The sequence below is a fragment of the Talpa occidentalis genome, unplaced genomic scaffold (genome assembly GCF_014898055.3).
Source record: "Talpa occidentalis isolate TD23 unplaced genomic scaffold, MPIMG_talOcc4v2.1 talOcc4.10, whole genome shotgun sequence".
Taxonomy (NCBI): domain Eukaryota; kingdom Metazoa; phylum Chordata; class Mammalia; order Eulipotyphla; family Talpidae; genus Talpa; species Talpa occidentalis.
Genome location: NW_023600993.1, coordinates 20,890,294 through 20,916,159, shown reverse-complemented (window position 1 = coordinate 20,916,159; position 25,866 = coordinate 20,890,294). Strand labels below are relative to the sequence as shown.

Below are 25,866 nucleotides of genomic sequence, written 5' to 3'. Positions count from 1 at the left end.
GCACCTTCTCTCACCCAAGCGGCGCCTTCCCGAGCGCCCTCCCCGCTTCCTGGGGCCTGACTTCCGGTTGCTCGCACCGCCCGGACGTCGAGCTCGCGGGCAGCGGAAGTCCGCTCGCCGGCGGCGGCGGCTCGTCCTTCCCCAGGGCCCCGCCACAGAATTTCGGGTCCGCCGCGCCGTCGAGGCGCGCGACGCGCCCGGCTGCGGACTAGGCCGGCGCGGGCGGGCGGGCCCGGCCGCCGCGCGCGTGTTGTTGGGTAACCGGCCTTCGCCGGCGACCGCTCGCCCTTCCTTCCCGAACTTTCTGGGCCTCCGCTAACTGGCAGGGCCGCGCCGTTCCCGGCGTGGCCGAGGCGAAGGAAATGGGAATCCCTCCGCGCCGTCCCCGGAGCGGCTGCGGGCGCTGGGGCCGCGGCGGCGTCTTCGAGGAAACCGGAAGCCCGTGGTGACCCCTGGCGACCCGGTTTGTTTTCCGTGCGTTTGCAAACACTGGGGAACCGAAACTCGGCGGTCTGGGGGGCGGCCCTACGGAGCCCGTCTTCGGGGTGAGTCGCTTGGGCCGGTCTGGGGGTGCGGGCAGGGCTGGGACCAGCCGTCGCTGCTGTTGCTGACCCGAGGAGACGCGTCGTTTTTGCCCACAGACCCGCGCTCCCGCCGGCTGGAGGGAGGCCCACCCGGGGCGGCCTTTGCCCTGTGACCCCCGCCCCGGCCGTCCCGGCCCATGGGGGGGGCGGGGAGGCTTCACTTCTCTTCTCCCTGTTGCTCATTTTCTTCCCTCATTTACTGGGGCGCTTTCACTTTCATTCTCTGAGACGGCATTTATATCGGAAACGAAAGAGGGAACGTGTTGTTATTTCTGCTTTCTGGTTATCCGAGCAGTGGACTTCAGCCGAGCTCCTTGCGTTATCGGGTGCGAACAGCAGGTATCCTTCATTTCTCCAGTGTCTAACCTGTGTGATCTTGTGATTTTTTGATCGTTGGTCTAGTGGCTACTCTCTGCAAGGTAGGTTTAGAACCTGCAGGAACTCAAGTCAAGTACTCCAAGGGGTAGAAAAAGCTCACGAAAACTGCAAGTGGAATCTTATATGGGTGATAAAATACTCCAGGGTGTTGGAAATATGCACAAACGATCCAGGATGGCCTAGCATCGAAATGGACCCTTGCCTCAGAATCACAGAAGTTTCTTTTTCACTGTTGGAATTTTAAATTGGATTGAGCAAGATCTCGAGCCATCGTTAAGTTCCGGTTCTCAAAGCAAATCCTGTCTAGTCACCTAACTCGTGATCACTCCAGACATCTGTAAATTAGGAATGTTGCATTCCTCAGTCATTACTAAATTTTAATGTGTTTGTAAAGGGAAACTATATAGAAATGTGAAGTTTTAATATTAAAATGTTGGTACAGTATAATGGGAAAGGCATTGGATCAAGTCAGAATATTAACAATCAGTATGACTGCTGAGTTTCCACATTTTCACATAACACTGTCTAAAGAGACTAAATCTTTATTTCTCTCCTCTCAAAAATGGGAGCAATGCTTTCTCCAAGGCACCAAGTTTGCTAGCCTTAGTTGCCCCACCTGTGATATGAGGAAATTTTTGCTTACCTTAGTGTTCTTATGTAGATTTAATGTGTTGTTATGAGGAGCAAATGAGATAGCTTTTCTAAAAGGCAAAGCACACTGCCTGGCATGCCATGAAGAGTGAGTAAATATTAATTACCAACACAGAACATAGTTACAATTATGAAGTTTTTTCATAATCCAGGAAGTAACACAGCCATTGTAATGTTAAAAAAAAAATTCTTAGGGTACTTTGCATTGAAGTGCAATTGTCTTGTCACTATTAGGAAATAATTACTGATGATACCAGTAACACTTTGTGTATAAAAGGCTCCCAGTTACATTGAAATGCTTTGCTTTAGGAAAAGGAATAACAAGCACTAGACTGCTCTTCATAAGAACCATGCCAACCCTGAAGAAGCCATCCAAACTGATTTCTATACTCAGAAGGACCATAAAACAATGAACATTGAGTTTTTCATACCGTATTCTAATACTGAATACGTTTTGGGCAGTCACTAAATTATCAGGTATTGCTCTCCTGAGGCTCAGTGACAGTATCTTGGGGGGAAAAGGCACCGATGACCCTTTCTTCAAACAAGTTACATTGTGCCTGCTCTTAATTATTTTATTAAAAATAGTGAAAGAGGAGTAAATGTTGGTCTGTCGACCTCCATAAGATGTCATCCTTGCTTCATAGTATCTTGACTGATCTTATGAAATGAGTACAGTAATAGTTTTACAGAAGTAGAAAGATGATCATGAAGCAATGCAGAATTAGAGAGCCTACCAAGTATGTCTGATTCAAACCCTAGATGTCTTACATCCTACTAGTGCGATTATAGGCAGATTTTACCACACACATCTGAGCTATAAGTTTCCTCATTTATGCTGGGAGATACCTGTCTAGCCAAGTTTGGTATGGACTTCTAATAATGTATGTACTCTTACTCAGTTCCTGGCAAAAATATCAATTCCCTTTTTTCGGTTTAAGTTGCCATTGTGTTTTGAGATTAAAATTATAATCTCATAATTTAGGAAGATGGCATCCTGGTGATGTTTTCAACCTTTTCGATTTATTGATGGAAAATTTTACACACAGAGGTAAACTAATCAATAGTTAAGGTGGCACATTATAGACTAGAATACCTATTTCTGATTCTCAGGGCCATGTTCTACCAGTGAGTTCTGCCTTATCCCTATTCTTCTTGGGAAAATTAGAATTCTGTTGTCTTTAGAAGATAGAGCACAAAATACAGAAGGCAAGTTATCTGGGTTCATATTCCAACTTTGTTCATCATTACTTACACAGCTGTAGATAAGGTGTTTAATTTTTTAAGATTTTGTTTATAAATTAGTTAATGCATTGGGAAGCATTATTCACTGGCCTATGGTAATTGATCTATAACTCATAGACATTATGAAGATAAAATATGACAGCACAATCATACCTATTCCTAGAAAAATACTAACTTGATGGCAAAATATACTCCTATGTTTCCTAGTATTTCATACTCCAGAATATAGCATATCTCAGCTTAGGGTCCTCTCAATGTTGATTGTACCAAAGATGATCTTTTAAATAATTCTGATTAATAAGGCACATCTCAAATATTGTGGGTTCTGTTCCTGATTACTGCAATAAAGGTAATAATGCAATAAAGCCAGGCACACAATTTTTTTCATATAAAAAATTATTTAGACTATAGTCTATTAAATGTGTTAGCATTTTGTCTAAAATAATTTACATATTGTAATTAAAAATACTTTATTGCTAAAAAATGCTAGCCATCATTTGAGCCTTCAGAGTTACAATCTTTTTGCTGGTAAGGAGTCTGTCAGCAACATGTTAAAACAGTAAAGGTAGAACATAATGAAAAAACAGGTAAGCTTGTGTGATGGAATTTTTCTTTATGTCACTATCCTACGCTCAGTAGTCTGAGGTCATCCAGATGAACAAAACCTATTTCTCATATGTATTTGGCCTTTAAGAATGTTGCCTGGTTCACAGCTCCCCAAGCCTTTGCAATTCCTGAGCAATAGGAGCATCTTTTATAATATTTAGTCTTGCGTTGGCCTTTTGTCATCAGTTCCTGAAATTCTTTCAGAACCATGAAGGTGAAACAGGTGTCTTATTCAGAACAAGCCCCTTTCTGCCATCACGGGCTTTATGACAATGATTCACACCTTTGTCAAATACAACTCTAGGTCATCTCCCGTTTCTTAGAATATTCTTGAAAAAGATTTCTTCTGTGGCATGTCCCCGTAGAATGATTTTCTTAATTGAACGAACCCCACTTAGTTTTGTCTTTGGATAGTGTTGACATTTGTTAGGTTTTAAAAACAAATGTTATTCCTGCCAGACTATTTAAAATATTGTCTAGTGTTTTGACAGTTCTAATCTTAGAAATATTTCATTCAAGGTACTCATTTTTTAAAGACAATGTAAACAAAAGTTTGTTATTTTAAGTTACAGTAAATGAAGTTAGAGACAGTAGAGTATGTTTTTGCCAATATTAAAATAATAAAACCAGTTTCATGTAGTTTGTTGAGTATAGTTATAGCCAGTCAGGCTTTTATCATTTATCCAGAATATCAAACTTCTGAGGCCAAATACTTTGGTACCTATGAAGAAACATTTGCATTACAACAAAACTATATAACTAAATTTTAATTTACTGTAAAGCCGACTACTGCAGCTCGCTTTATAGAAATAAGGTTGAGGAAAGGTAAATTGCATACACAATAAAACCGAAAGCTACTTTGTTACTTTGCCAGCAGTTTTCCTTTCATTATTCTGATCAATATAATTGGCACTGTATTATTTGGTACCTCTCTATGATCTTTTTTTTTCTAACCTTGCAGTTTTTAATCTCTGGAAGTGTACTTTGTACAGAGTATTAATATAAAAATTAACATTTCTAATGCATAATTCATATTTATTTTGTAAGCACAGACACTAAAATTTTAATTTTACAACAAATTTAAATGCTAGTTATTTTTAAATTATGGCTCTTTCTGACGTTAGTGGATTTTCTCTTTTATCATTAAAGAGCTATGGCTGTTACATAATTATGGAGAGCTAATATAAATACATAAGCCAGTCTGAGTACTTATTTTGTCTTAAGTGACTGATTAGTATATTGTGTAAAATTTGACATTGTTATTTCTGAATACTCCCTTTCATCTAAGGGGTTCCTAGTTTTATAATTTTTGATGAATTTTCAGTGTGTAAAAGATTCTTTGGGGAGAAAAAGTACTCAAGCTTTGATACCCAACCATTTGTACTATGTAATCATTACCTAGTCTTGGCTAAACTTAACCTTTCCTATTTTCTTGTCTGTGAAATGGGTATGATGAAGACTTTCTGCCTGTAGGCAGTTATGAAAATTAAGTAGTATGTTATTTATAAAACACTAATACAATAATTAAGTAGTATGTTATTTATAAAACACTAATACAAATAATTTCGTTCACTTGGTTGTGATTTTACAAATGTTATGTAAATATTCTTCCCACAATGAATTTTCCTTGCTGAGTAATGACTTTCATGATAAAAATGAATGAACAGAAAGTGATACAGCTGAGGTAGTAAAAAGCAAAATCATAAGGCTTGGTTCTTAAACTGTATAAACTTCGGGACATCTGTTTTGACTGTGTAGAGCAGGTTAGGCTTATTTCTTGTTTTTCAGCCATATTTAGAAAAATATTCTAGCTGGATAAGTCTTGTTCACTTGGGTATTAGGATATAAATTAGCTAAGATAGGCACAATTTTACCTTTTTTTACTCTTCTTTCAAAAACTGCATCGTACCACTTAATGGCTATCTACTGTTTACCTATTCTGCTATTCACATATGTCTGTGAAAGAGTCTTCTGTGGACTTACATATAATTACTGGTAGTTTACAGTATAGGACTAACCCATACTTCCTTTTTGAAAAGGAAATACATGGACTTTAAATAGCAGTATTATAAGTGGAGTTTGCTATTATTTTAGAATATACTGAATCCAGATAGGAAAAGCAAACCCCTGTAAGGAAAAAACTTAAATTCTTTCTCCATTATTAGGAGAAACTGTGGATTGTACCAGAAGCAGCAAGAGTTAGTTAATTTAAGAGTACGAGTAGTCCTATATGGTTATAAATTTTCAAATTGATATTGGTGAAGACTGAATGATGGTTTTACCTTGTAGAGAATATACATTTGTTTCTACCTATCTTTCCCATATTCCTAGGTATAAACAATCACTAGACACTCCAAACTCTGACATTAGTTGAAAGCAACTATAGGGGCCTCCCCTGGTAGTGCAGCGGTTGAGCGCTGGGCTGCGAAGCTGCCCGCAGCCTCTGCAGCGCCAGTTCAATCCCTGGCCACCAGGCAAGGGCCCCACATGGCGCGACAGACCTCTCCTGCCATGCCCACTGCTCCCCTCAGCAGTGTGCTTCGTCAAGTCTGTCTGTTCTGTTCCCCGCTCTGGCTCTGGTGAATTCTCTCACCCTCCCGCGCTTCTGACTATACCCAGTGCTTGTATAAATAAATAAATAAATCTTTTTTTAAAAAAGAAAAAGAACGCAACTGTAAATTTTCAGTTATAAAATCAGAAAAGCAAAAATACAATGATAAAAGACTAGACCTAGAAAAATGCACAAAACCCTAAATTCATGTTATCTGAAATAAAGCAGAACTTTACAAGTATTGATTAATCCAGAAAAGGGAGATCAGATACTTTAGAGAACAGTAGGCATAATGAAACATGGATTCAGCTGGTTTATAATATCTTAATACTCAACCAAGTGGACAGGATTTATTCAGTCAGAATATTTTTAACAGTAACTGACTATAATAAGCAGTAAAATGTTATTTCAAGTAAGAAATACTAAATTAACATTTTCAGTAATAATTACTAATCTAAGATTTATGAAATTCTATTCAGTGTCTTTAAAATGTTGTACTTGGTGTATTATTTTAAAATCAAAGATATTTTAAATGATTTTTTTTTTTTCGCTTCTTTTAAGACTTGCAATCCCTATTAACCTGGTTTCCCTGTGAGTTCTTAAAAGGCTCAGCCACAGTTTAGCCTTCCAAAGTGTTTTCCATTGGAACGTAACTCTGAGCTGGAGAAGTAATGCTGAATAGAACAGTGAAGTAAATGTGTAGAGCAGGTCTATTGTTCACTAATGGATTGGACTTCTTTAGGTTTCAGAGTCAGGGGTTGATTTGATTGCTAATCTAGCTACTCTTCTTTCAATAGCCAGTACTTATTGAGCAACTTCCATGTAATGATGAGTTGGGGACCCAATGATGAGCTAAATATAGCTCTGCTCACACAGAGCTAACTTTTTGCCGGCTTTAACTTGGGCAGTTACTTCACCTCTCCAGTCTTTTCCTATAAAATATAGAGGATACGTAGGCTCATAGAATTATTTAAGTGAATTTAATAAGATAATGTTTAAAGAATGTCATGCATGGTGCTAGGACATAGTAAGCACCCAAATGTTAATTCCTTCGTCTTATGACGTACAACAAACAATTATGTGTATGGGAAGCTATGAAAGTTAATACCTTTCTGTCAGTGTGGATATGCTGAAAAAAGACATCAGTAAAAGCATTTAAAACCTTTATCATTTTAATGAAAATTGTATTTTATAATTTTTTATAAAACTTATAGATTTTTGGTTTTAAATGCTTTATTTTATTTATTTACCAACACTCAGTATTCTTAAGAATTCTGTGAGGTAGTTGGTGTTATTTCCTGTGCTTTACAGACACAGGAACTGAGGCAGAGAGGTTAATCACTTTGCCCAGACTCACACAGAAACTTAAGTAGTAGAGCTTGATTTCAAACCTAGGCAGTTTGGTTTCAGAGTCCATATTCTTAATACTATGCTGTACTACCTATAAAAGGAGGAGTTTTTAAACATCTTCACCAGTAACCACATTATTCTAAATATATTTTGCTCATTTTATTCAATGAAACATTTGTATGTTAATATTTTCATTCTTTTAAATAGCTGTCATGGATGCACTGGTAGAAGATGATATCTGCATTCTGAACCATGAAAAAGCCCAAAGGAGAGATATTCCAGTTTCGATATATTCAGGCGATGAGTCTGTTGCTTCACATTTTGCCCTTGTCACTGCATATGAAGACATCAAAAAGCGACTTAAGGATTCAGAGAAAGAGAATTCTCTCTTAAAGAAAAGAATAAGGTTTTTGGAAGAAAAGGTAATTATGCATTATCTTCATTTTTCTATCACTTAAATAATACAAAGTATTTGAAATTTAAATACTTTCCTGTCTTCCATGGTTGTGCTAAATTGTCAAAGGAGGCAGCTCCAAGAACATTATGTTTAATAATACCTTCAGCAGGGCTGAAAGTGTTATTCTTTTTTCCATCTTGTGTCCAGATGTTCTTATTTCCTAGGCATATGTGTTGACTTCTTTGTTTTTGCAGGGAGGTGGGGTGGGGGAGGGCGGGTATTAGGGCACAGTGGGTTTGATTTTGTTTCTTGTCTTTGTTTACCTTGGTGGTAGGTGGAGGAGTGAGGAGACTTATTCTCATTCCTGGAGACAGGAAAGGCTAATTTTGGCTGCCTCAGCCTCCTCTCTTCTCTCCCCCCCCAAAGCAAGCTCTGCTCAGGGCTTCAGGGATCTTATGTCCCTGCCCCACTTCCTTGCTCTTCCCTTCTGTGTTATGGGATCTGCGCTCCACCAAGCTTGAGTCACCTGGCAAGGGGTGCCAGACATGACAAGCAGAGCCCAAGTAGCTGGACACGGGCAACCTTGTGCTGCTTGCCTGGCATGAGGTGCTAACTGTGAACTGTGTGTCTCAGTTACCTAGTAAGGCCACTACCACCAGGCAGCAGAACCCAGACTCCCAGGTGCTGTGGATTTCTCCCTTAGATCTTTTCCTAGGGAATGGGAAGAGGTCTCTCCCACCTGCTCTGCCTGCAGCCCAACTCCCACAACTCAGCTCAGAGCAGTCCTCTCCACCACTGCTGCCAAGTTTCCTTTTGCTCTTTACAGTGGGAGGGGAGGGAGTCCCCAAACTGCAGGCACTCTTGGTTCTGCATTATGTGCACCCTCTGCCTCACTCCCTTTCCAGAAGAGTGCGCCGGTAATATTTTCAGGCCTGGGAGGACCAGTGGCCATCCACTGGCCTGTCCCACCATCTTACCCCATGACCTCCTTTGCTGCTTTGCTCATTGTCCCCGCAAGCCACCAACTTCAGCACAGAATTTCCAACAAGTCCTTTGTCTCTGTCAGTGAACCATAAAATCTTCCTTTGAGCTAATTTGATTCTAGTTTTATTTTCTTTTTAGTTGTGTTTAGGGGAGTGATCCAGACCTTTCTATTCTGTGTTATGGGTATAGTTTCTCATACTAATTTACTTTCACTGCAATTAAATAAATTTGTGCCATCTAGGGATAGAGTGAGAAAAGAGAACATATTGGAACTTGTATCTTTGTTTTAAAGTGGAAAAATGGGGTTTGGTATAATTAATACTGGAAATATTTTGTACTTTGACCAACAGTCATAGTAATTCCTTTTCTAGAATAATATTTTATGAACTAGCACATGTATTTCATAAAAAGTCAGGAAACACCTTACCTTGATACATTTTCTTTTTTTTTTTTTTTTTTTTTTTAAATTTCTTTTTTTTTTTTTTTTTTTTTATTTTTTTTTTTAAAGATTTTTTTTTTTTTTTAATAGAGGCATGTTTTTCTTTATTTGTTTGCTTGTTTGTTTGTTTTGTTTATACATGCAAAGGGTACAGTCAGAAGCGCGGGAGGGTGAGAGAATTCACCAGAGCCAGAGCGGGGAGCAGAGCAGGCAGAAGGACCGAAGTACACTGCTGAGGGGAGCAGCGGGCGGCAGGAGAGGTCTGCGCACCATGTGGGACCCTCCTCCGGTGGCCGGGGAGCAGCCGGGGATTGAACCGGCGCTGCAGAGGCCGCGGGCAGCTTTGCAACCCAGCGCTCTACCACTGTGCCACCGGGGAGGCCCATCCTTGATACATTTTCTGAGGGAAGTTAAATACTATTGACTTGGAAAATACCTAAGGACTATAAAAGAATAATACACTATGTTTTAGTATGATGGGTTAATATAACACAAATACTATAACATGTAATATACTGATAAAAGCATAAAATAGAAGACTTTAAATATTGTTCATAAAGCATAATTATATGGAAGCACCTGAGGGGAGATATCCTATGCTGTCAAAATATTAACAAGAATGTAAAACAATGGTACTTCATTAATAAATCAATAAAGAATTGTGTGGAAATAAAACGTTCAGTTATAGTTCAGGCTTTATCTTTGAATACAATGATTAAAGTAAGATATGTAGTCATCAAAAAACTGATTTAGTTTGTGTGTGTGCGCAGAATGCCTCTAAAGCTCTTCTTTGTAATTTTATGCCATTAGCTTATAGGAGCTCGATCAGATGAAGAAACAAGTTCTGTGGGACGAGAACAAGTAAACAAGGCTTATCATGCATATCGAGAAGTTTGCATTGATAGAGATAATTTGAAGAGCAAACTGGACAAAATGGTAAGTTAGCTTGAAAAGAATATTGCAAATGAGTTTTCTCCTTTAAGAGGTTTACAAGTGGAATAAGAAATATTTACATTTATTAAATTAAAAATGAAAAATCAAGGTAAAAAATTTTTATAGTAAATACTTATAACTTATTTGTATACAAAATAAATAATGTGTAATGATTTTTAGGACTTAAATACATCTGATGCCACTGATTTTGAAAAAAACATTACATGGTAGAATTAGTCACTGTGTCAAAAAAAAACAGTGAATACTACGTCCTGAGTTAGAACATGAACATGAGAAATTAAGAAACAGGATTTTATTTTCCCATTCTTCTTTTAAAGGGCTAGAATGAGTTTTTTAAACATCTAGCTGAAAATTTATATATAATACCAACTTACAGATTTTACTGAATATAATTTGGCGTTTTCCCTACTTAACTAGAATAAAGACAACTCTGAATCTTTGAAAGTATTGAATGAACAGCTACAATCTAAAGAAGTAGAACTCCTGCAGCTAAGGACAGAGGTGGAAACTCAGCAGGGTATGCCACTTACTTGTTATAAATATTCTAATGGAATTAATACATTTTTCCATTCATGTGTTATATCCATGATCAATTTTCTATATCTCTAATGCTTATTTAATTTTTAGACTTACATTAATTTTTCTGCTCTGCTTTTACGAAGTGTTAACTCCTTTTAACATTTCCATAGATATAAACTGCAATTAAAAAAAAAAAAGAGGGTTGTTATTCAGTACTAGTTTGTATAGGAATTACAGGAAGAAAGGAGTAAACTCCATCTTTGTCAAAACTTCTTACCTACTAGTGTGTTCTGGCTCTTCCTTCCTCTTGAATTTTTGTTCACTGTTAGACACACTATCATGGAATAGTTATAATTGCTTTTTACTTTTTTAATTTTCTCAGGTTCTTAAAATGTGAGATAGATACTAAAGTTAAAAGTTAAGTCTGGGGGATATGGGTATTAACCAGTTCCCATGAACATTCTGATGAGACAAACTGAATAATGGGTCTTTGATAGATCTTTTGTTAGGGTATTGAGATGATACCTATTGTGGTAGCTAGTGAGGGCTTTTTTCTTGGTAGAGTGAAGAAGTCAAGGATGTTAGTACTCAGTTGTATTGCATTACTACAATGAAATATTTATAAATAAAATTGTACTGACATGTTCTAGGCCTGATGGTCAAATATTTTAGTACTCTGAAGGGACCAAATGTTTGCTGAGTGTGCTTCAGTTTATTCACTTCATTTAATTTTCATTATTATCTTAACCTGAAATTAATAGATTATCGATGTCTACAGTTTTAGAAAATGCTTGCTATTAGTGTTGTATCTTTTAAGTTCCCAGACCAACAAATTTGTATTTTAAACTAAATAGAAAATAAGAACCAGGGGAGATGAATACATTCTAAAACAAGATGCTAGATTTCTTATTCTCAGTAACAGATCTTTGAAAGTATTTACTGTTTTTCAAATATTATTAATTGTGCATGTTTTATATCAATTTTTCTATCATCTATACTTTACCAGCATAATTTATTTTAAATTACAGTTTATGTAAAAGGCAGAGATAAAAATTTTAATGTCCATCCCTTTTGTAGTGATAAGGAATTTAAATCCACCTTCATCACATTGGGAGGTGGAAAAGTTGAGCTGTGACCTGAAGATCCATGGCTTGGAACAAGAACTGGAACTGATGAGGAAAGAATGTAGCGATCTCAAAATAGAGCTACAAAAAGCCAAACAAACGGTACTACAACATTAAATTGAGAAATTCAATATTCTGTGGGGATTATATGTAGGATTTATAACTATTAAAACCATAGAGTTCACATAAAACTATTTTGCTTTGAAAAGTTCTTTTATATTTCCCTTTAATCATTTTTGCTAATATTGATATACTTTGGTTAGCATAAACTCAGAATTAAATAATTTTGTTTAATAAAGTAATTTTTTAAAAGTTTACAGTTTATTAAAACAATTCTTTCACATTCCCTTTCTTTCAATTTCCTTGAGTTACTACTTCTCTGAAAAGTTCAAAGATAATTCAGGTTTTAAGTTTCCCATATTATTTAAACTAGTATTTTGATTAATTTAGACATCATAAGAGTGACTTGATTTCTAGAATTCTTTAAAAGAAGAAGAAAACTTTGCAGAGTTCACAAACATCTAGAAATATAATACAGGGCGACTTTAATTTCAGCAAATTATATGGAATTCATGAATTGGGAACACAAGTAAAAACTAAAAATCCTGTTAACTGCTAAACTGTGGTTAACCTAGTCATCCATTAAAATACAAATTGCCTCTCAGGTTCTCACCAAGAGTATGTTTACTAATACTTCCCATTGGATTCTAACAAGCTTGGATATGTTTTTGCAGATTAGTGATGACAATTAGTTCTGAGAATGAAAAGAAGACATGATAGAGAAGCAGGAATGTGTGAAAGCAATGCACCAAAACACAAGGTTTAAAATAGTTATCAGAAAATGGAAAGCTTACTAGTCTGGAGTCATAACAATTATCTATGTCATATGCACTTACATAGTTCAACCATTTTGTCCTTCAGAGCATTCTAACACTATTGAGGAGCTGTGTCACTTACCTCAAGTTCCTCTGCCACTAACTGAAAAAGGAACTACTTCCCATATTTCCTGATTGCCCGCAGTCTGCCCTGCGTCCCAAGTGTCTTTAGTTGAGCTGACATTTGACATTTCTCTTCTATAATGTAGTTATCAAAGATGACCATTCATTAAGAATGAGCCAGGCATTAAGAATAAAAAAAGCGTCCTCCATTGGCCTTGAATAAATGAATTCCGCTGGATAATGAGAACTTGGTTTGAAGCCCCCCTCCCTTCCACTGACCTGAAAAAGGGGAAAAACAAAAATTGTCAATTAGAGACAAAATGCTTTTTATTCTACTTGATATCTGAAGTTGATTTTCCCAACTGTGATCTTACAGCTACATGCCACAATTTCCTGAAAAGGTTTCCAGCATCTGGTCACATAAGCCCAGTCACAATAGCCCAGAAAGCATCTTTTTGAAAAAAAACTTGCAAGAAAAGATCTGCACGTAAGAGCTTTGACTTACAGTTGTCAGTGTATACATTCTACTTGAAATCATTTGATGGCATTTATATATAATGGATATTCTTTATACAGTAGGAAGCAATACCACTGAATTAAAAACTCACCTCATAATTACAGTGTGACTAACTCTTAGATTAGGAAAGTCATTTAACCATTTGGAATTTGTTTTCTAGAAAAGTAAACATTAAATGCCTATTTTTAAATGAAGATTAAATGAGATATAAATAAAACAGTCCCTGCCTCACATACAATAAATTCAATCAGTGAATGTCTGGAAAAAAAAAAAGGTAGGTTAATGCAGAAAAGCAATGCTTTGTGTGTGTGGTGCATGTGCCAGGTCATGCTCATGCAGTTTCACTTCCTAATTACTAGTTACTCTTTTCCACTAGATGGTGCTAGGGGATTGAGCTAATGAAATGGAGTTTGAGATACAAAGAAGCTTTAACAATTCAAAGTGAGATAAGGGGAAGGTTCGTGGTTTTTTTGTTGTTTTTTGTTTTAAGGTTTTAAGCTGTTCCATCTCCATAGGAATTTATGTGGTGGGTGGGTGGAAGATTTAAAGTAAAACATGCTCACAGCTATTACTAAGCAATGAAACCAGGAAGAATAGAAATGCCTAATATCTACTTATCAAGGGTTCCAAGTTGAAATCTTCATGTTCTAGTCTTTTAAGTCTTATTTAGAGATGTTGCTAATCAGAGTCCTCCTAAATATGAGAATCAAACGAAAAACCAAGGAGAGAAAAACCATTTATAATTTTACATCTCATGTGGCCATAATATTTTACACCATAATTTTTTTAAGATCGTACTTTTTGTGAAACATTTTATAATACATTTTGAAGTGTGAGATAGTATCCTGCGTGGACATAACAGTATTTGTTTTTATTTTAAGCACTTGGTGAATTCCTTTAATTCTTGGTAGGTTCCAGGATGGACCTTTTAGACTATCTGGATCCCCCCCCAAATTTCTAGCCACTTATATTCAAAATGGTTGATCTTTTTAGAAAACAGATTGTAAGGCCAAAGAAATATAACAAACTCTGCAAGAATAAGATGTAGTTGGATTAGATGTCTAATGTACCCATTAATAGTCCATTTAGAGACTCACAATATGTTGGGGTATACTAAAAGTTGCGAGAAGTTCTGTAGTATAAGAACCTGTTTATTCTGAGCGATATTTCCCAAGATTTTGTAGCCATAGGCCCTTGTTTATATGAAATTGCCACATATGGCACTAAGCAGATCCATTATTCCATCACTGTTATAAGGACACTGTCAGGGACATGTCTTAGAATATTAGAGACTTTTGTGCTTAGTGATAGTTCAAACAAGAGTTTCTGAATTATTAGTTGGTAGCCAGAAAATAATTTCCTACCCAAAAATACCACTGGCTTTAAAAATAAGGTTTCTATTGCACATACAAGTGTAAGAATATACTAGTTAAAAAAATACTTATGATCTGATTCTTTCACATTTCAAAGACTTAAGGTTTTTTTTTTTTTTCATGAGCAGTTTTATTTTTTAAAGAAAATCAAAGCATTAGTGACTTTAAATAAATGGAAGTGATTTAAAAATAACTGGTATAGGTTGGTGGTATTCTGTTAAATTTAATGTAAAGTCTAGTTTTATGCTATACAGTTACAGATATATTCTGTAAAAGCTTGAAATGTCTTAATAAAGTGATGAGAATAAATAGAATGATTTAGTTCAACTTTTACTTTTTTAAAAAATGAATAACAGGTTCCATCTCAGGAAGACAGTCTGAAGAGCAAAGATCTCCAAAGATTAAGCATTTCAAGGTATGAACATTCTTCAGCATTCAAAGAAAAAAATTTGTTTTCCATAGGCCATTTCCTATAGATACCTAGATTTCTGCTAGGATGAAGCTTAAAAACAAGTAGACACTTGTTGGATACCACATGTGAACTCCGATCACAGTATATTCATGAAAAACATTTAACTATTCTTTAATAATAGGCTTACACTTGAGTAGGAGAAAAGGTGTATATTGTGATCTTAAAATTTTTGACCATTCAAAATATTTTAGATTGAATTTTAGAAAACTAGCTGTAAAGAAATATTCTATAATAAATTCTGATTTTGTACATGAAGGATTATGCAGTTTTACATACTGTAATAACCCTTTGTCTTAAGAACAAACCTGAACCACCTTTTCATTCTTTGGTATAGTATGAATTTTAAGAGAACTTTGCTCTGTGGTAGAAACAAAAGTAGCTATCAGGAGTTCATGTATGTTATTTTAACCTTTTTTTCCCTCAAAATATATCATTTTTACCTGAGTAATTTAAGTGCTATGTTTTAAATTATTTGGTGATTTTCTTTTCTACTGTGGTATCATCCTCTTTCTCCACATATACTGCCATCCAAAGAAAAATACTACCTAACTGACTTCATTGTTGAATCATTTGACTTCCAAAGTTTACTGACCTGAAGTAAAAATGTGAATTGTTTCATTCCATTTCTATCAGAAGCCTAATTGAGAGAGATGATCAATTTTAGGAGATACAATGCAGCCACTCTTATACTTCTTCTATAAAGGACGGGCAGTAAATATTTTAGGCCATGCGGGTCATCTAGTAACTGTTACAACTTTTCCGCTCTGCCATTTGAATAGTATTTCAGTTATATCTTCAACTTTCATCTAAATTTATAGCAAGAAAGTTTTTACATTTTTCTTAAACAGTGCCTAATATACTTGCACATGAATTATTTTTTAAGGTTGTCTTTGTCAGTTGTCTTTTCAGTTGTCAGTCTAGGTGTGAAGGTTTCCCCTTAATGATTGTTATATTTGTCATTTTCATAAACTTTTAAATTTTGAAAAAGCAGGAAAAAAATTCAGTAAGTCAAAAGGGTATTAAAAGACTTCAAGTTGCTAGGCGTTCTATTTTTCTCTGCCCATTTTGCTGCTTTCAAGTTATCATGGCTTTTCCTTTTAAAAATTGGATTAGCCACTTAACACTGAGCAGCTTAGGCTTTCCAGCAGGTGGTGCTATGGCTTTTTTTTTTTTCTTTTTTGGTTCTTGCCTTTTGATGCTATTCTAAATGCCTCAAGCACATGAGTAGCTGCCTGTGTCAGGGGGTTTGGGGAGGGACATGAAGAGTAACGAGCTGCCATCATGGACATGCTGGCATAGGTCTTCCTGTGGATGGCCAAGCTGTTGTCCCTGCTCTTTGGAATCCCAGTGCTGAGATTAAGCAATATATCCACTATCGGTACACTTCACGGCGGCTCTTAAATGGTGCCAGTACAGATCCCAACATGTGGGGGACTGCAAATATAGTGTAGACTGATTGCTCTGTGTCATCCTTGTGGAGCTGCTAGCCTTCTTATGGAGTACCTCACTTTCTCCATTTTCAGCTTCACTTAGGTAATCAAGGGTGTGTGCTGCTACCCTGTCTCAGTTACCCTTCCTCAGTGTCTTTGGCTGGGCTGGTAGCCCTGCTGTCTCAGCACTTCCAGACCACCACGTCCACATGTAATTCTTCATCCGCCATCCATTACACCTATGTGTTGAACTCCTCAGTTTCTCCTCTAATGCAGTCTGTGTTAGTCACTGAGGTGCTTCAGCCTCACCTTTGTACTGTGGGGTTCTCTCAGTGGTATCCCATTCCTTGCTAATAGTGGTTCATCCTATGAGCAAACATCCTCTGCCACCATCTTGGTGATATCCCCCAAACAATTAGATATTTTTAAGGATTATTTTTCATTTATTTGGAAAATTCTCTTTTTGGGGAAAGCTTTTTTTGTATATCACTTGGTCGTGCAAATGAGGTATTGTATATACCATTTCCCTAATACAGAGTGAACTTTTTAGTTTAGTACTAGAGGCTTTTTATAGGTACTCAGTGTATATAACATGAATTAACAGTAAAGCCCTATCCAGCAGAAATTTCATCAATGTCCTGCCAGTGGGCTGTTTTTGGTGTTAGCTTTAGGTTGATGCCATCAGTTCTTAAGCCAGATAGAGGTATAAGATAAATAAAACTTCATAGAATTTAAATTCTAAACTTTGCTATGTTTAATTTAGGCACAAAAATTTGTGAGTAAAGAGAAGCATTTTAAAAACATGGGATAAAGCAGAACAGAATAGAACCTAACAAGTTGGCTTCTCTTAACTTACTTTGGGGGGTGGGGGCTGCAGTATAAAATTATTATTTGTTCTGCCAGGCAATCCAGAATGTTCGGAAGGCATTTGTTTGGGGCAATCATATTTGATAATATACAATATCTTTTAGTCTATAGTGCTGAAACTAAGACTACCCCATACTTTCCTATTACTTTTTCTAGTGGATTTAATAGTTCAAATTTTTACAAGCTAAAGAAAAATATGTATGGTTAAAGTTAAAACTCAAGTTAGTGGATTTTCTTATGTAAGTAATGTTCATTTTTATATACACACTAATATTAGAGTTGACTGTATAGTGCCAATTAAGAAAACTGGGCTTTTACACGAGCTTTGTAAGCAGGACATGTATCCCTTTTGATGCAGCAAGCAGATTTCATTACATTTAAAATTCAGGGGGTGGGTAACTTTACATGGGGTCAAGAAGGTGGTATTGGCATATTGTGTAGCATGTTGTAGGTGCCTGGTAAGTGAATGTTAGGAAAAATGCTACCCCAAAGGGGAGTAAGCAGTCATGAGAGTAGATGAGTAAAGGTGGCTTTGAAAAGCAGCATGTTCAAGTAAGTGATCCTGAACGTGGTTCCACATGCATAAAATGAGGTTACTCAGTTTGCCAAAGCGGTGTGAGAAAGAGGGTGAAGTGTCTGCCACATACCAAATTCTCAACCACTGCAACCATCCCTTTTTATTTGTTCGCCTATTTTTTTGTGTTTTCATTTGGGATACTTTAGTGCTATATCCTAATATCTAAGTAGTTTTATGACAACTACATATATTATCAGAAATTTGCTTGTACAGCATTTAAAACAAAAGTTTACTTAAGTTTATACTCCCAGTTGGAGGGTATATGGGAAACTGATACAGACTCAGAAATATCTAGGTAAGTAATGATTAGTTGGAAGCCTGCTAAAAGATTTGTGAGATAACATCTTAACCTTTTCTAATTGCACTTGAGTAATGATTTAAATATTTTGTTCACCTAGAATTAAATTTTAAACACTTTTAAGACTACAGTGCTTGACAGTAACTGTAATTACTTTGTTATCCACTAGAGGGAGAGCTTATACTTAGAAAAATCCAAAATTAGTTTGATCTGTGTCTTCAACTGAGGTGACATTAAGGGTAAAAGACTTAGAAGTACGTTAAACTTTGTTGCTAGTTTCTGGTTTAACCTAATTTATAGTCACTCTTCATGAAACTGAATTTATATATATCAGGCACTGATTCAATACCTCTATAGCAATTATCTTTATCTTACATGTTTATTTTGAATGAAAAATAAATATGCTTGACAAATTATTGATAGTACCCAAATATTACCTTGGGTATTTGCTTTTCTCCAAGTCAGGTCCTGATTTACCATCTCATGCCAGTAAGTTTTTAAACTCTTATTCACATCATGATTGTCTGCATGAATTAGCACATGCACAGTGTTTACATTTCTTGCTATGTAATGTAACTCTGGAAAGCATACTGAATGCCCAGAGTTTCACCAAGGAACCAACAACTCTTTTCACACTTAAGACAGGTTCTTATGTGAAACATTCATTGTAGCATACATTTTAGATGTTTACTGGTGAGGTAGAGGTGGTTAACTAAGTTTTGTTAAGTAATTATTTCACACCTATCAAAAGCCTGCAAAAAGCATTGTGATTTTTAATAGACTGGTGGTTAATGAGTGACACAATGGACTAAAATAAGTAGGTCTTTCTGAAAAGCAATATAAAGTTTATCATTATTTCCTAACACTTGTATTGAATGGATTGAATGAGAGGGAATACATAATTATGTTTGTGAGTAGATTTAGATACTGAGAGTGTCATCCCTTGAAGTTTATAGTTAGAAAGTATGAAATGTTTGTCTCACATGATTTAATTGCTACTAAAATTACACTGCACCTATAAAATGGGGGAGAAAATGGTCATTTGAATGCTATGACATCATTTGTACTTTAATTTAAAATTTTACATATTCTTATACATGTTGAAGATTTTGGTAAATTTAATTGGCAATTAAAACCTAAAGGAATCATGAATATCCAACTAAGAATAGTCAATGGAAGATGAAATTTACAAAAATTAGCTTTAAAATAACTTACCTGATTAAGATAATTAAAATAATTTTGATTATAAAAATAGGAAGCATTTGTAAAGTTTTTACTTGTTTCATATAATCCTCTCTGAAGCTTCTTTCTCCTTGCTAGGAAGTCATGTGGCTGCTCATGTCTTGTGCTCTCATGTCATATTGGTAAGCAACAGTGAGTGATACAGCACAAACATGTAAGAATGTAATGCAAGAAACCAAAGTTTTATTTTAATGTGGACCTGCGTATACACTCAAAAATTTGATGTATCATTTTACTTCACAATGTCAAACCAACCAGAAGGTAAATACAAATTTAAACCTATACAGGAATAATATCATGTGATACCACTACTACTGACTATATATAAGCAGGACACTACATATTATTGGCTGCAATAAAATCTTAATTCTGAGAAGAGAATGATAAACTCATTAGAATACTTTTGGTATTATATCCAAGAATAAAGAAAAATTTTAAATTTAAGTACAAATGATGTCATCGCATTCAAATGACGGTTAACTCCCCCATTCTATAGGTGTAATTTTAATAATAATGAAATCACATGAAAAAAACATTTCATACTTTTTGTTTAACTATAAACTTCAAGGGATAACACTCTCAGTATCTAAATCTACTCACAAACATAATTATTATTTCACCTCATTCAAATACTCTTGGTAATACCCTTCTGTTTAAATAGTGCGGTTAATTGCTAGAAATTGTTTTTATGAGTAATATCTTTTCACTTGTTATCATAGCCTAATTAAACATCTTTCAATTAAATGAGGAAGATTAACCTACATCTTAAAATTAACTTCAGTAGAAATAGATATGGTTCATTCTTATTTTAAGATTATTGCCCTTTTGGTCCATTAAAAAAAAATGACTTTAAAAAAATAAAAATCTATTTCAGTGACAATATACAACATGCATACTGGGAACTGAAGAGAGAGATGTCTAATTTACATCTGGTGACTCAAGTACAAGCTGAACTACTAAGAAAACTGAAAACCTCAACTGCAATCAAGAAAGGTAAGTCAGGCCTCCCTGGCGGTGCAAGGGGTTAAGCGCAGCGCTGTGAAGATGTCTGCAGCCTCTGCAACACGTTCAATCCCCCAGCCAGGGAGCTACCCACATGGCACAGCAGGCTTCTCCTGACTCGTCTGCTGCTCCCATCAGCAGTATACGTCGGTCTGCCTGCCTGTTCTGTTCCCTGCTCTGTCTCTGGTGAATCCTCTCACCTCCCACACCTCTGGCCTGTACCCCAGCTCTTGTAATCATAAATGAGTAAATCTTTAAAGAGAAGGAAAAAAAAAAGGTTAAGTCAGTGCTGGAAACCACTGGTTCCAGCCAAACTGCTTGAAGAGCAACTAGGTCTTGTATCTTACCAAATCTCATCAAATGAGTTTGATAAGCCAAAGTGTACACAGTGTTCATAGTCAACCCATTTTGTGCTTTGGCTTCAGTCTCATACTGGTCAACTTCACACATAAAGGTGTTGCTGATGTGTTTTTTCTTTAGTACTGTATTCTTTTCCCCTTGTGGCTTTTTTTTCTCAGCCAAGTGTTGCTTATATGTAAAAGGCTGAGGTGTTAAGTTTGCTCTAGTTGACCTTTTACCACAACTACTTCATATATTGAAAAAAAGACAGCAAAGGCTATTTTTCATTCCAGTGCTAGAGAGTACAGCAAGACCTAACCTTTTAGTTTGTTTTGAAAAACAGAAGTTTGATTCATTATTTGGGTTTCATTTTTTATAAGCTTAAATTTTTTCCCACAAGTTGTTTAGAATGGAGGCTTCTTCCCCACCAACGAAACAAAATCTTCACTGCTTTTACCTTCATGTTTAACTGCCTAGCTGACTAAAATGTTTGAGTTTTGTTTTAACTAGCAGTGGCTACTTTGCCAAAGCTATTTTTATACTTCAGAGAAAAATCAGTGTGTTTGTACCTTTTATTAGATAGTAGTTCTATTTCTGAAAACGTGTGTAACATAAATAATAACGCCCTAAAGTCTGCTTTTTAAAGGAATATGTCTTTTTTATAAAAAAGTCACTACAAAGTTTTAAGTCATCATTTGCATCTCAGGTTGTCCCTGAGAAGGGAAAAGAGATGGTTATTTTATAAATAATTCTCAGAAGTGTTTTCTAGTGGCAAATTGGTAAAGAAAACTAAATTCAAAAGTCCTTTCAGTTTCTAGTGAGTTACTTATGAAGCGGACAAAATAATACGGTGTTTTTGCAGCGCCTAACGCGTTCAGTTGTCCTCAGGCTTCACAGCAGTCAGGTATGAAACAGCTAATTAAGTTCATAGTAGAGATAAGACTTGTCTTAAAAGGGACTTGATTAATTTGCAGTGAGTTTTCAGTGTGTCTTCATCACTTCAAGAATAATAAAGGAGAAAATGTTCTTTCTATATTTGCAGTGTTGAGGACAAGTGAACTATGAATTAATACTTCACTCATATGTCCCTTCTGAGCTGGTAAATGATAAATCTGTTGCTTTGAATCTTCAGTTTCCTAGCACATTTCCTACAGTGGTGGCAACTCAAGGCTACCACCCCTCACCACAGAACTCAACTGCTTTCTTGAGTAGACAGAGTTGAGACTAGGCCACTATTTTTCCTGACCTATATCACCTTTTTCTAGAAGCTGAGCAGTTGCTTCCAGTTCTCCCCCACCCCTATCCACCCTCCCAGTAGAAAAGGCAATAATCTTTGTTTTGTAATGTGGTTCAATCTCTTCTAAAATTAAATAGTAGCAAGCTTTAGTTGCACGTATCTTTCTTGGACTTAGGATAAATCTATCTTTAATGACCTGTAGGCCGAATATATAAGCCATAATTTGTGTATTGAACATATTTTTCTGTTTTCTTTTACTTGGCCATAGGAAAACTGGAATTTACTATGTGTTTTACAAAAATCAATTGATAGCTTTTTTCAAGTGGTTTTATCTATACGAAGCCTCTGAAAATATATTAAAGCTTCATTTGGGGTCTCACCAATTCAGTTATTTCTAGATTTACTTTTGGACTATATGGAAAGAAGATTTGAATAAAGAAAGGAATTTATATTTAACTAAAATAAAAACCTAAAACTTAGGAAAAGCAGACACATTATACAGTCTGCAAGCTTTTAACCACGGTAGGAGTCAGTGATGGGATTTTTGCTTGTATTTTAATTCCTTGGCTCTGTGATGAAGGTAGAACAGGATTACTGTGTCTGTTTTCAGACAGGGGAGACATATAGAACAGTTTAGTGACTTACGTAGTTACAATATTACTAAATAGCCACTCCAGAATTAGAATCAGATCTTCTGTCATCTACCTCCACGCCATGCTGCCTCTTGAAATCTTTTATTTCTGGTTCTCCAATTCACCGAATAAGTGACATTTTATGATCATATTTGCCACGACAACTGACATTTAGCCTGTATTTTCTTTTTCAGCCTGTGCCCCAGAATGCATGGAGGACCTTGGGAAAGACAGCACAAAACTGCATTTGACAAATTTTACTGCAACATACAAAAGACACCTCCCTCTCTCACCTAATGGCAAAACTCTTTGTCATACCACATCGTCCCCTCTACAAGGAGATATAAAGGTTTTGTCAGAGAAAGCAATTCTCCAATCATGGATAGATAATGAGCGCTCCATTCCTCATGATGGTACAAACTTCCAGGAACACAACTCTTACAGCAGAAATTCTCTCGAAGATAATTCTTGGGTGTTCCCAAGTCCTCCTAAATCAAGTGATACAGCCTTTGGGGAAACTAAAAATAAAACATTGCCTTTACCCAACCTGACACCACTGCATTACTTGGATCAACATAATCAAAACTGCCTTTATAAGAATTAATTCTCAAGAGGTTTCAAGACTTAAGGATGCTGTTTCCCTTCATGGTTCTCAAGAAATTATTTAACAAACTGAAAGCAGGTTTTGACTAAAATTTTGTAGTTCTTCAGCGTATACATTTGCACATATTGTACCATATTGTGTAGCTGATTTTGCAGTATGAAAGAGTACCATCCAGGTCCATGTTGTGACAAAGAATCAGATATATGCTACTGATTAATAAATTAATAAACTCTTAGGTGTTTCATAAAGACAGTTCTACCTTTGATAATTATATAAATTTTGCCTCACATGAAGAATGGAAAGTAAAGTTTTTAGATAAGGTTTTACAAAATGTAAAACCTAAATATCTATACATAAAAATAAAGACAGGAAATTCATGTAAGTTGCATAAAGGAGCAAGTGGAAATGTGAATAGGTTATATTTCTGTTGACTGTACAAAGCATAAAGTTAAGAAAAATATTATAGTGGAATAATAGTATCTAGGTTATTCTATCTGTATGCTATTGTGTTTCAAAATTTAAGGTCTAAAATAGTTTTTTAATCACAATGTTGTTGGTACAGTTTAGAATTGCAATTTGAATTCTACAACTTAATATAACCTGATCATGGAAGCCAACTTTCCTAATTTTAAAAAGTGATGACATAGCTGATAAATTACGTAGTGTGTGAATAAGCTATTATAATTCTATACATCAAGTAGAAAGAGCATCACAGAGGTTTCAGTCTAGTCTCTCCCTTCAGTGGTCCTTAGTGAAAATATGAAAGTAGATGTAACTATGCAGCTGCTTGCTATATAGAGCAGTTTCTATATTGTTAGACCCTGTTTTGAAATGTAACATTTTATTCATTGGGAAGGACTTTTAGGTGAATTAGGAATTTTCTAGAAACCAAATTCTGTGCTGTATTGATAAAGTACAATCATGGAATTCCCAAGCTCTGATTCTAAGTTGTCTATCATTTATAAACAAGTAAGGAAGTTATAAGAATGGCTTCACATGGAATGTATCTAAATTCTTTCAAGGTGGTGGTATTAAGAACATTAGTAATAAAACGTATTACTTGGTACATACATCGTTTGCTTGAGATAAAGTATTTCGAGACCTTTATCCCTTTGATAGACAGTTTCAAATATATTGAACTCAAAAGAGTATCTCAGATCTCTTGTATATTAACTGAATAGCATACATACATAATGTTCACCGTTCACCAGATATTTCTGTCTTTCTATTATCTTACTCACTTATTCGAGCTTGTCTGTGATTAATGGAATTGGTGTCAGATGCTGGAATTTATTCTGACCAATGAACACAACTGACTCGAGGGAGTACAATCTCCTGCCAAGTAATAGAACAAAATCCAATATGCATAAAACAAATACAAGACTCCAGGCTTTAGCTGAAGGAAGCAACTACCTGTGTAATAACAAAGCAGCAGGAACTATTTCTCATGTGGCTGCATAGGCTGTATATTATATCTAATCTCTAATGTAGCTTACCAGTTGGCCTTTTTTAAAAACCAGGTTGAAAACGTTCCTTGCAAAGAAAAGTTATATGAACAATGGCTTGATTGTTTGAACAATACCAAGAAACTGTTTAATTAAAATAAATTATTTTTGTTTGAAATTGAAGTGGGTGTGAAATATTGTCCTTGCCTCTATATTCAGGTACTAATTGGTAGTTGTTAATTCATATAACAGACATGTATCTTGTTAAATCAATTTCTTTTGAGTGGAGAAAATGCTTTTTCAGTTAAACAGTAGGGTGACAATAGCTAGCTAAGCTAGAAAGTCAGTGATGGTGGTTCTTGACAGCTTACAGTGCTGGGTAAATTATGCCCTTTTTTTTTTTTTTTTTTGTGGGACCCTCACCAGTGGCTGGGGCGGCCGGGGAACGAACCGGCGCTGCAGAGACCGCGGGCAGCCTTGCAGCCCAGCGCTCAACCGCTGCGCCACCAGGGGAGGCCCTGCTCTCTTTTTTTAAGGAAAAAAAAAATTTTTTTAGACCCAGTTAGAAATTTAAAAATGTATACTTTATGATATTCTCTGTCCTAGGGAAGATTAAAAAGAAAATAAGAAATGGGCCATCTATAGCTTATAATTATTTAAAATGCAAAATGTGGTATTACTTTCTTTCCTACTAGCTGAAACGTGCTCCAGAAGGCTTCCCTTGCAAAAATAGAACAACTCTTAAGTAGAACAGGCATAAATGAAACATTAGAATGCCCCAAAAAAGAGGGAGAGGAATACATATGTAAAGAACTGATGGTCTGAATCACGTGGAAACACAGTAATGATCTTATCAAAAAAAGCTTACTTAGAAAAGGGTTAGCTTAAGGGGTAGAAAAATCTATGGATCATCACTTACCAGGATAACATCAGAGACACGAATAAGCAAGACCCAACTGAGGCTGATGTACCAGTCAAGAAGCAGACTTGAGTGAGGAAAGGCATGCATGTCTTGAAAGCTATGACGAATGGTTTAGCTTTTGACCTAATAAAGAGGGATAAACATATTATTTATACTGTGTAACCTAATTTGCCTAGTACCTATGGGGAA

At 36.0% G+C, this 25,866-nt stretch overlaps 2 protein-coding genes across 3 annotated transcripts in view; one reads left to right on the top strand and one right to left on the bottom strand.

The window, feature by feature from the left end:
* Window positions 1–767, bottom strand: part of ZCWPW2 (zinc finger CW-type and PWWP domain containing 2) — a 90,662-nt gene extending 89,895 nt beyond the window's left edge. Inside the window, exon 1 of the mRNA XM_054699019.1 lies at window positions 5–767. Coding sequence (XP_054554994.1) covers window positions 5–767 — 763 coding nt within the window. The remainder of the gene's footprint in view (window positions 1–4) is intronic.
* Window positions 255–24,924, top strand: AZI2 (5-azacytidine induced 2). Of its 2 annotated transcripts, none has more exons than XM_037525572.2 (8): window positions 255–545; window positions 7,573–7,787; window positions 9,996–10,121; window positions 10,557–10,656; window positions 11,736–11,884; window positions 14,967–15,025; window positions 19,575–19,618; window positions 20,371–20,446. In XM_037525572.2, exons 2-8 carry the CDS (start codon window positions 7,578–7,580, stop codon window positions 20,400–20,402), a joined length of 720 nt encoding a protein of 239 aa, XP_037381469.1. In that variant the 5' UTR covers window positions 255–545; window positions 7,573–7,577; the 3' UTR covers window positions 20,403–20,446. The 2 variants fall into 2 exon arrangements, with proteins under 2 accessions (XP_037381469.1, XP_037381461.1); XM_037525564.2 differs by lacking the exon at window positions 19,575–19,618 and adding an exon at window positions 22,901–24,924 and having other exon boundaries at window positions 258–545; window positions 20,371–20,489.
* The last annotated feature ends 942 nt before the right edge of the window (window positions 24,925–25,866 follow it).